Source organism: Polypterus senegalus, chromosome 17 (genome assembly GCF_016835505.1).
Source record: "Polypterus senegalus isolate Bchr_013 chromosome 17, ASM1683550v1, whole genome shotgun sequence".
Lineage (NCBI taxonomy): Eukaryota > Metazoa > Chordata > Cladistia > Polypteriformes > Polypteridae > Polypterus > Polypterus senegalus.
In genome coordinates, this window is record NC_053170.1 from 75,353,710 (window position 1) to 75,366,067 (window position 12,358).

The 12,358-nt window shown below is 36.9% G+C and overlaps 1 protein-coding gene across 4 annotated transcripts in view; it reads left to right on the forward strand.

Moving 5' to 3' along the window:
• Positions 1-1,185: 1,185 nt before the first annotated feature.
• Positions 1,186-12,358, forward strand: part of sync (syncoilin, intermediate filament protein) — a 28,905-nt gene continuing 17,732 nt past the window's right edge. Inside the window, exons 1-3 of one of the 4 annotated variants that reach the window (XM_039740889.1) lie at positions 1,186-1,363; positions 3,272-4,098; positions 10,808-10,932. In XM_039740889.1, the coding sequence (XP_039596823.1) occupies positions 3,309-4,098; positions 10,808-10,881 (864 nt within the window). In that variant the 5' untranslated portion in view covers positions 1,186-1,363; positions 3,272-3,308 and the 3' untranslated portion in view covers positions 10,882-10,932. The remainder of the gene's footprint in view (positions 1,364-3,271; positions 4,099-10,807; positions 10,933-12,358) is intronic. The other 3 variants (XM_039740888.1, XM_039740885.1, XM_039740886.1) reach the window with 3 other exon arrangements.

The window sequence follows — 12,358 nt, forward strand, 5'->3', positions numbered from 1 at the left end:
GAAGTAAAGGAGGAACTGAAAAGAATGGAAATGCAACAGGACTGGAAGAAATTTCAGCAGAAGCACAGAAGAGATTAGGAGAAGAGGGAGTAAATGTGTTGTGGTACCTAATGCAGAAGATCCAAGAACTGGGCAGAATACCAGAGGAGTGGAGGAACAGTGTGATTTATACATATTTATAAGGAGATATAAGGGTGATATTCAGGATTGTGGAAAGAGGGATAAGACTGGTGCCACACACAATGTCGATTTGGAAAAGGATTATAGAAAGAAAGCTAAGAGAAGACATCACCATAGGGGAGGTGCACTTTGGTTATATTCCAGAGAAAGGGACAACTGATGAAGTCTTTGCATTGAGAGGCAGCTCATAGAAAGGCATCTAGAAAAAACACAAAAGTTTGCATAAGGCATTCATTGATTTGGAGAAGATTTATGTCAAAAAATTCAGAGGTACATGAGAGAGAAAGGAGTTCAGAAGTTTGTGAGATTTGTCCAGAATATGTATGGGGAAGTGAGGACTCAGGTTGAACACAGTGTTAGGGTAACAGATATGATCCCAAATAGAATAGGTGTTCTTTGAATTCTTACCTCTTTAATCTGGTTATGTAAATCTTGAATTCTGATTTCCTAAAAGCGTTTCTGTGATCAGGTTCTGATTTGAACTTTATCAGGTTTAAACTCTGCTCACTGTAAAATATTTGCATGCTTAATGTTTTAAACCACATAAAGTGAGAGTGTTATGAACTGTATTGTTCTAATGTTTTTAAGACATTATAATATTCAGAAATTAAAAAAAAGGATGTGAAACTGAACATTTAACTAGAAAAACTCCCTTTATAAAAGAAAACGTTAGGAATCAGTGGCAGGATTTTTCTTTTTTCCAAACAGAGAACATTGTTGCTTGGACTCAAAAATGATCAATTGAAAGAAGAAGTATAATTTTTAACTATACACATGCTCTATTTTAAAATGCTCAATTCACCACGTCAAGCCCATAAATTCCAAATGGCCCATCCTTTCAGACCAATGCTGAGCATCTCTTTGAGTAATGCTTGTCTGACAGTTTTTGACCTTTAAATCTCCTAAATTAAAAATCCCTCCTCCTGCAGTCTAAATCGCAGCCTCTTGGGTCCTGCCCAATAAGACCACTTTACTAATTTTACTGTCAGGGCCTATCTATATCAGCAAGAATATGGAGAATGTCAGTGAGTCTTAATGCTCTTCTCTAACTGGCCACACAGTTGTTGCCCCAGAGAAGAAGCATGTCTCCAGTTTCTTCCACTGTTTATTAATAAACACAGGCATAGACTCTGTTATTATAGAAACAGGCCACCGAAGAAAGTAGTAACACCATCTACACAAGGTAAGTAACCTGTTCACTTTTGTTTTAAACGTAATTGAGTATGGAAATATTCCAGAGACTACTACTGTTAACTGTAGAACTTTATATTAGTGCTGTAAGTTATATTTAAACTCCTGTAGGCCTGTAGTTTGTTTTTTTTTTAATCTGGAATAACTCCCAGTTTACAGGGTGCCTATGAACAAAAATATACTTATATTTTGTGGATCCTGCTTGTCTGAACATGGTCAATGATATCCTGTCAGAGAAAATGTCATTATTAAGAAGACTGACCTTTTCCAAAATCCTCTTGACTTATTTTCTTTTTCTCCTAAAAAAGAAGTTACAGAAACATTTATCTATCATAATTCTCCAGATAAATATTGAGGTCTGTTTGAAATGTTTGACTCAAATATTTCTTATTGCATACTCGGCCCATAATCTGATGAGGATTTTTTTAATGACTTTTTTAACTGCATTCATGTGGGAATGTTTAAAATTTATAGATGAGTACACCTTAAATAAAGTATTACTATTTTTGCATGTACCTATAAATGTAAACTAAACACATACAGCATATCAGTTCTGAATAACAACTGCTTGTTATCATCACTGTTGAAGCTGCAGTGGAAATGCTGCTATTTGGTCAACGTGACAAAGTCCACTATATCATTTGCACTGCTGCAACTTCTCCAGCTGAAAAATACAACTCAGATGCATTAGCACACCTTGGCTTGGCTTGGGCATGTGGGCTATTTGTTAAAGGGCAGCATGCAACCCGCTACTCTGTTCACATTCTTACTATATCTGAGGGATTATTCTTCTTACATCTCAAAACAATGAAGGTTAGGTTAACTAACAACTTTAAATTGTCCAGCTTAGACACAGAAGTTAATGATGCTGTTTCGCAGCTCAAGAAGCCTTGGTGTTGTGAGCCAATAGAAAAGCCCGTCTCTAAGGACTGGTGAGTAAATATCATCAGACAAGGAAATGAAGCACAGAAGAACAACATGAAAGAATAATCAGAATAATAGCCTAAAGTTAAAACCAGGAAAGCAGAAATACCAAAAGTCAAATCCCAATATGTAATCCAAAATCAAAGTCGTAAAATAATCATTATAAAATATCCTGACTGCCTTAATTTCCTTTTCCTATAGAACTAGTAAGATTTTGCAAGGTTTCTATAAGGCTCTGTGCTGGCATTTTAAATAGTTGCTGCAGAAATTACACGGTAAACCAGTTCCCCTGTGAAACCCTGCTCACACAAACAATACCATGTGAGAAGAACATGAATACAAAACAGCACCAGAATGATAACACCAAGGCAAAAATCACTGCACAGATAATAACATCAGTAACCATAACACTCCTCTCATCTCAAAGATGTGGCTGAATCACTGGCATCCTATATGGTGCTGAATCCTGCCATGTGCACGGTATAATGACTCCAGGATGTTCCCAGTGATCCTGAATGAGAGTAAGATAGATGAATGAAAACTGACCTAGTCTGAATGCGTGCATGAATGAGCCTTGCAGTGAACTATCACCTCATTCAAACCTAAAAACCTACATTTCACTAATTAGATTCACTAAAAGGAAAGATAGTGTGGAAATGGATGGGTCCTTCCATCCTAGGGTCTTTCTGTAAAAGTTGTGATTGTTACCCATTTAATCTTAAAAAAAAATCTTAAAAAATCTTAATCTTTAAACCTTGAGCTTTTTAATGTGACAACATAAGAAACAGCAACTTCAAGTACTGAATTTCAAGAATATTAATGCAATGTATTTTAATGACTATTTCATTGGTAGCTTAAAGAGAGAAGAAAAATTTAATAGTTTACTAACCTTGCTTATTTCAGTTACAAATGTTAAAATGAAAGAAAAATATTTCTAAATAAAATAACTATTGTTAGCATATTCATTTGTAAACAGTTCAGCAGCTAAATATCACTCAAGTCAGAGACACATAATGGACAGCCAGGAATCAACAGAAAAGTCAGATCCAAGTCCACAAGTACACACTATGCAAGAACTAAATAGCAGATTTGAAAAATGCATTGAAGAGGTGGAGCAGATGGAAGACCAGAGAGACAGATTGGTACAGGAGCTTATCCTATTACAGGAACCTATGCTGCAGGAAATCAAGGGACTTCACCAGCAGCTCACAACCATCTTTGCACAAAAAGCCAAGGTGGAAATGGAGTGTCAGTCTCTGAGAGAAGATATCCATCAGGTGAAGGTTCATATCTTTACAACTACCAGGGATTATGTGCAATGTCAGTACATCCTAGAGAAGCAACGACATGATGTGGCACAGCTCTCAATTACCCAGGAAGAAATGCAAGAACAAGTTCTGTCACTTTCAGCAGAGTGTGCCCAGCTGAAAGACTCCCACAAGGAGAGATTGGATCAGCTAAGGCACAGGCAAGACAAGAGCCTGGCATCCCGTAGAAGCTTAGACCTCTCAGACTGTCACCGAATCTCCCAGGAGTTTGAAAGCTTCTTAAAAGATGGCAGGAAAATCCTGGAAGAGTGTTATGAGCCTAGGCTTGGTGAACTTTTGAAAATGAGACACAAGACAGCAGAGGCAATGAAAATTACGCAAGAGCAGACAAAAATTTTGAAAGAGAGACTGAGGCCTCTGCTGCATCAGGTGAAGGATCTGAGCCTGAAGCAAAAATGCCTAGTGGAGCGCATCAGATTGATTCAACAGCAGAGAGAAGAAGATGTTTCCCAATATCGGGTAAGGAGGTGGGCTGGTAAGTCCAAACTTAAAATATACATTGCAAGAAACCTAAAGGACATTAATAGATGTTTGACTTCATCTGTGTTCAACAATAGATGGCAATTTTCAAATTAGTCATTTTTAAACTAGGAAAGTGTATTTCCACTTTAGAAAATATTTACCGCATTTTTCTGTATTGTGACCTACATTTTGAATGCATCATAAGATGAGAGTGCTTTCCTAGAGTCTGTACACATGTAAAAAGAGGTCATCACACAACATAGATCTGTTTAGCTTATATCATTCTCTCTGTTGTAAGAGGTATTTCACTCTCTTTCCCATTTTGTCAAAAATGAATTGAAGCAATCCCATCTCATCAGACACTATCACCTCAGTCTCTCTCAGACTTGGTCTCTCTTCATCTCAATTCTCTTTCCGATTCTAAACTCTTAGCCAATCAAGTACCAGGCCTGCATAAAACCCCAAGACACAAACTTACTTCTATGGTCAAGGGCAGGTCTTCACTGGCCAAATGGACATCAGAGTAGACATCCCCCTACTGTCTCATCATGGCCATAAACCCATTACTCCTTTTAGGTGTATAAATGCCCGCATCTTAAATTTTGCTCCCCATTACCTTCAAAAAGTAAAACATTTGCACTTCATTTAATCAAGGACTGTATGCTGCCACCTAGTTCTAGATGGGACAGAATTGCGACCCACCATGCCAATTTCTCTCAAAAACGGAAAAATGGGTCCAAGTGTCTTGTCAGAACTACATGTCCTTCCACTCTCTCGCTCTAAGCTAGTGGGTGAGGCACCCCAAGCCCTTGCTGTGTTTCTTAAACTTCAGCAAACTACTAGACTCGCATCCATACTAGGACATTGTGCCTAACAGGGTATACCGTCTCTATGCATATTGTCACCATGCCTATGTGTGTTCTCCTCCCACATTCAAAAGAAGCATACGCGTATATTGGGTTAGTTGGTAACTTTAAGTTGACTTTGTAGCAAAATGTGCTACATGTAAACACCCCAATTTACTCAGACCCTGCTGCAGACTAAAAAGTTGTGAATTAATATATAGAAATCCCATTTAAATGATGCCCACAACTTATCATGTAACAAATGAAGAGCATGTGCCAGAGAGGGAGGTAAATGTATATATCTGGGCCACAGACACTACCCAGTATTCCTTTTAAAATAATGTGTTGTCCAGATAAAATAAAATACCTGTTGTCTTGCAGTATGTAATCAATGCTTATTTAAGCACTTTAATCACATTTTTGGTCATAAGGCTACCAAAAGATTTTCTGGACTATATATGCTTTGTGATTAAATATCAAATGGGTTTGAAAAACTCAATATAGGCACAGCATAATATGCTCAAAGTTTAATCCCATTTTGTTTAAAAAAACTAAATTGTTTGGTTTGAACAACATTTCAATGTGTCTTGATTGCACTTGGTTTCCTAATCCATTTATTATGGCCACTGACTAGGTTAGATTTTGTGCCAGTGGTGAGGGAAGATGATTTTTTTTTATTGTTTTCTACTGAGAATGATATACAAGCAGCCCAGAGAAAGGGGTTATTCATCTTTGTGTAACAATTCACCTAGGATGAAAATACATTTTTAGGAGACACACAAACATGCTGCACAGTCGACTAGAATAGTTACAAGCCATACCATTAACTTGCAAATTCAGAGCTAAGCATGAAAGACTAATAGACGAATCTGTAAGAGTTTGCTTCTCTTATCAGCCTCTTCATGGGCAAACATGAGTACCTGCTAATATTTAACTAGCTTCAAAAGTACAAACAAGAACATCAGGCATAGCTGAAATAAACAGAACTAAACAAAAAAAACTCAAAATAGTTTGTTTAAAATACTAAAGAAATTAACATGCAATGTACACAACAGCAAATTCATCTATGAAAGACAAAGCATAGTAATTCCCAGAGAAGAGCTTGCTATCTTAATATTGTTAGAGATGCTTGAACAAAAAAAAATATGTACTACTGACAATCCTCTGAGACAGTGTTTGTCAACCATTGGGTCATGAGTTGCTATTGGTTTTTTTTTTGGTAGTGGGTTGCCACTCTCACAAGGGAAAAATCCCCCTCCCACCCTATTGATTGCGCTGGGGGAAGCACTCACAATCTTACTAGATTTTCCACGGACTGCTGATAGAACATGAAGAAACTCATATGGGAAAAAGCAGGTTACAGCACCAAAAGGGTTGAGAAACACTGCTCAGAGACAAAATACGTGAGCCGCCAGACTAGATTATGGAAGATTGTTGTCCTAAAAGAAACATGGAAAACAAATGTGCAATTTGAACAACTGTCCAAAACGTTCTCGACTGACTGACATAAATGATACTATAATGATTTTTGATTTAAAAAAGGTTTGTCACTTTGCTCTACAAGAAAAAATATTTGTTCTGCTTATTTTTTTTTTTTTTAAACAAAGTTGACGGCTAATTAAGAAACCTTCAAAACCAGAAAAGTTTGAAGCACATCCATAGTGGTGTTGCTCTCCCTTTACTCGATTGACTCCATGTCAATCAATGTCACTGTTGTGCTTCAGAGTGTATCACCATTCTACTCACACAAAAAGTGAAGAATTTGTTCTGACATAAGTCAAATACAAATGGCAAAGTAATTAATAACATTTAAAAGAATAAATTAATTGTAAACTGCCTTTTTGGAATGGACAGCCTTTCATATGCACTACCCTATGTGAGTAATACAAACGACTCTCACAACTAGAGAGTATCATTAGTTTAAAATAATAGGGCAAAACAAAAATGAGTGTGTTTCAATCAGAACACTGGCAGTTTCAATTAAATTAAAACTTTAATTCTTTCTAGAGAAGTCTTTCCTTTATTTTTTAAGGCAAAATTTTTAAGCACCATGCCATCTATTATGTCACCATATTGACACAGGTTCAAAAGCAGTTAAGCTCACCATAGTAACCAGCACAATACCAATTTTGGATTAATCATCAAAGACATACCAAAAAGGGTGCAAACTACAAATAAAAATAACAATAAAAAACACATCATGAAAAAATATATTAAACACCCCTTAAAAATCATCCAGGAATGAAGATCATGACACCCTGGCATTGGCACTGCCTGTGTGGAGTCTGCATTTTCTTCCTGTATCTGAACGAGCTTTCCTCCCACATTCCCAAAAATGTACGTGTTAGGTTAATTGGCACCTTTTTTCCCAGTGTGCTGGTGGCGCCTAGTTTCTGCAGGCATGCTCTTCAGGTCTCTGTGATCCTAAACTAGATAAGTTGGTTAGAGAAAAGGTGGATGTCAACTACAGTTTAGGAATGTACAGTACATAGGTGTGTCTGCTTGCAAATAATCTCAACCAGCAGACAAAACCTCACAAAGATGTTTGGAAAGTAGCTTCCATTGTAAATGACGGACAGTTGCCCAGATTTTTTTTTTATCAAATTGAAAGTGATTTTTTTGGCAGAAAATTACAAACTTGTATTTAATTTCACTTTATACTACAACAAACCTAAAAGTTAACTTTATGAAGGCTTTATACTTACAAGCTACCTTTAGCCATACTTTATGCAATTATGCAATGTGATTAAAAGTAAAATCAGTTATAATTCATTAAATTCATGCAGATGGTAGAACGTGAAAGAATTTTGGGTAAGTCTGTAAATGAGAAAGAAATCATAAAGTTGTAAGCAATAATAATTTTTATAGTGTTTCTCCTAGGAAGTATGTTAAAGTCAATTAAGCCAGACCCCAATTTTTTAAAGCTCCTTGCACTTAGAAACATCTTTTTATTGAAGGAAATTCTCTGACTTAACACTGAAACTTCACTCTGTAAATTTCAGAGGTGCAACTTCTGAGTCACAAAACTTGCTGAACTGTGGTTACATGTAAAACATGAGCAATTCTGATCTCAGTGTTTAAAGAGATTATCAAGAGGAGAGCGCCCACTTGTGATGCCAAATAGCAATTAACTGCATTTTTAATTATTACTTCACATAGTTCTTCACAGAGTTCTGTAATGAACTGTTCGTTCCCTGACTTGAAACTGAATGGAAAATGCAAGTTAAAAAATAGATGGAGATGGATAGATGGCCGAACATTTACAATGGAGCAGTTTGGAATACAATACATAATGTACATTTACATTCTAATAATATACAGTAAAAGCTAAGGCCTGTATGAGTGTGTTGCGTGCGTGTGTGTGTGTCTGTGTGGGGTGGTGGGGGGGCACCTCCGAGCTATCTGATTGGTCAGTTTGGCACTGGTGATTCAGTCAAAGAAGAAGTGCGAGTACAGGAGACACACAAGAAAGTGTAAGGGTGCAGGAGGCACAACGACAATCGCCTTCAAAGATGAGAAGAATGAAAGCAGACAGAAGGTGAGCAAGATGCCTTGAAATAACAGTCTGAGAAGTGGGCTTTACAGGAACATGCTCAAAAGAGAGATGGACAAGAGAGGTTCAGATACAAGAGGATACCAAGGAAAGGTGGAGTGGTGGCTCTGAGGCTAAGGATCTGCGCTGGCATCCTGAAGGTTGCCAGTTCAAATCCCTGTCACTGCCAAAAGAAGTCCAACTCTGCAAGGCCCTTAACCTGCAATTGCTCCAGTGGCGCTGAACAATGGCTGACCCTGTGCACTGACCTGAAGGGGTATGTAAAACTAACAAATTCCTAATACAAGAAATTGTATAAGGTGAAATAAAAGAACAAATAAAAAAAGGCACTGAAGGTACATGTAGGCCAAGAGATAGAGTTAATTAAAAAGTAATGGCTATTACCAGTTTGAACAGATAATGTAACTAGTATAAAATGAAAACATTATGTTAAGAGAATGACAGGAAGCTATTAATTTAAAAAGTAATAATGGTTTAAGTAATCAGATTTTAGGAAAGCATACCAAGCAAATAGTAAATATTTAATACCCAGTCTAAGGCAAAACTTTGAATACTCTCATGTCTTTTCCACAAGCATAATCCACCCTTCAGTGATCTCCCATGGGTGCTCTGGCTCCATCTGCATTTTATCATGACAAGCATTATGGACACTGATACTGCTGCCTGCTGGGGCTGAGGAACAGAGATCCTCCTAAAATCATGAAATTCTGATTATACATCTGACCAAGTGGGCCACCAGCCATAAGATAAAGCTTCTTGGTCCTTCTGATCTCTACAGGGCGGAAAAAATGTTGTATCCAGTCTTTGAATTGCTACATATAAAGGGGCTACCGTACCCAAATCATCTCACTTCATTATTTGGTCAGTAAAGGAATTCAATACAAATCATGTAATACTTACTAAAAAATCCACTTTGGGCAATTTTTCAAAAGGCCACTGTGTCTTGGAAATTGTGGCTTTCTCTGGCTAAATTGTGGCAAATATTTAATTACTTATTTGAGAATTCATTAAACCTGCTGGTCATCTATCAGTTCTCAGAACTGCTTAATTCAGAATTTAGACTTTAGGGAGGAAACTGCTTGTCCCAAGGAGCACTGGGAGCAAGACAGAAATCAATTTGGACACAGTGCAGTCCACGACTGAGCACACTCACACACAAGTGACCATTCTGTTATACTGCACCTGTGTAAACAATTAAACTACTGAATTATGTTGTTTGTGATGTAGCTAGGAACCAGGAGTACTCCTGAGAAGGAATATTCACATGGGCACAACATGAATATGTCAAATATATAAAGATAGCAATTGGGCAGCAATTTCTGCATTATGAATCTTGTCTTGTCAAAGCAATATATTAATATACATTATTGAAAAGGATCAACCATATTATTAACTAATCATCACCTAAAAACCTTGAACACAGATAGATGCCTGTTGATGGATTATGATGCTTCTAAATGTGAGAAGTCAAATTCCCAAAGCAACTTAAATTATTAACCCAGGGATGATTCCAGACTCAAATTCAGGTCATGTTGTCTCATTTCACAAGCACTGATTCACTTTTATAAGACATTGAGAATGATGTGTGGAATAAGCAAGCATGCAGCACAAATGAATCTATGTACTGTTCTAAAAGACACACTAGATTGGGACCCTCTACTCTGGTCATAGAGGGTCGCAGAGGTTATAGATTGGTTTCCAAATGAGTTACCAAGTTGAAAAAAAAAAACAATCTTTGCAGACAACAAAACTTAACAAATGTTTAATTTTATGTCTTACTTCTTATTTTATAGATTTATCATTTTGAAAGATATCGTGCAAACGATTTGTGGTCCAGATTACAAACCCTCCATGCTCCATTTTTTTCCCCAAATATTTTAGGTAAATTATATTAAACATGCCTAGACAAAGAGCTGCTGGCTCCTTTTATCATTTGCATCTTAATGTTAATTGGTAACTTGTTACAAAAACAAAACTATTTAAGAATGGAGAATGCACCTGTTTAAGACTAAAAAGCAGCCAAGTGATGGGAGACATAAGAAGTGAGTTAACAGAAAATAAAGTACAAAACAAAACAGCACCAACTGGCTTCTAAAAAAGAAACCGAGACCAAAAATCTTGAGCCAGTGTGGCCCGTCAGGAGTGAACATAGGGACCACAGCCTTAGTCTGTAAAGTGAGTAAAACTAGGAAGGGACATTTGTATATTGTACAAGAACTAGGCCACAATACCTTTTATTAACTGGCAGGTGTGCTGTTCAGAATTATTTTCAACAAGTTAAGCAAGCTGCACTCTTTTTAATGAAAGTCTAATATTTTTATCAGGAAACTGTGGACAGATTGGAGGAGGCTATTCGGGAACTGAAAACCATGGTGCAGCTCCAGAAACTGAAAAATGAGGAGACGGAGATGATCAAGAAGAACCTTTCTCAAGAGCTGGCAGATTACAAGTAACTTGTTAACAACTCTGTTATCACTTTTTTATTTAAACACTGTGTAAGGCTGAAAACTTTTGGAAGTATTGACCAAAAACATACCTTGTAACTTCACTGAACGTTTTATAAGCAGCTGTTTCACAACTACATTATCACTGCTTTATTTAGACATTGTGTAATGCATAAAACACTGGAGCAGCGCGAGCGAACACTTGAGTCACAGCTTTGCTATGCCTTATTCAGGTCAAGTACATGTCAAGAATGAGCAGCAGAAAATGTAATCCCTACAGACACAAAAGCAGAAGTTGTATGAGCTGTAATGTGTAAAGTGACGAAACAAAATATATTGTATGGTCACGAGTTTGATTTACATGGTCATGTCTTATCATTTCATCAGTATATAGATCCCAAGTTTGTGATTGTAACTAGTTAACACACAAATTTGACATCCCTGTATCATGGCCTCAAAATATTTGACTGAGTAACCTGTGAACACAATACTCCAATGAGTTGACTGAACAAAGCACACTGCTAACGGGACTACTTGAGGATGTGCGTTTTTTCAGTTACTAGCCACTTTCAAATAATTGCATATTACAGTGTGATTGTGCACACAAATGTGTGCAATAAAGAAACTGCGCCATGTCCCAAGCTGCTTCTCACCATCTAGAACTGCACCAACAAGTCAATAACATTGGTCTGAAAATTAAAGAACAAAAACTTAGATTGTAAATATGTTTAAACAACTGAAACATCAAAAGACTATTTTTATTACAAATCTTTCATAAAATGTTAGATCTACAGTATATTATTAAATTAAGTTTGAAAAATAGAAGAACACATATAGCTGTCATACAATGCCATGTGCAAACTCTTTTTTAATATTTATTAAGGTATGCCAACCACATTCCAGTGAAGAATAAAGGGGAATAGCTTTGTTCTTCCACCAACACTTTACTAGACCATTGTCATCATACTTTTTTCTAGCAATTTATGCAAAAATGGTTGCATTAATTGACACTGCAAGATCTTACGTGACATTATAGCACTTCTCTTTTGAGGTCTGGGTGTCAGGAAAAGGCATAAGGTGCCTGCATCTCAAAAGGTAGCTGCTATTACCTGGCACAAGTACACAATTGATGTTATAATGAATAGTACAGGCCATATGAATAACTGAGGGTTCAGCGACTTACTTCCCAACTAGCCAGCCATCATGTACAGCAAATCATGTCTGTCAAAGCTACTTTACTTCAAAATAAAATTAATGAAACTCACTGATCAATTAATGGCTTTCAGCGCAGCAGGCATGTTGAACTGAAGATTGCCCAAGATATTCCTAACCTGTCAGCCAATTTCCTGAGAGTGGTAACAGAAAGCTGATAAAAACTGACAAAAGAAGTTCTTCAGTGCAAATACATAGCATTGGCACTCTTAAAAGGGA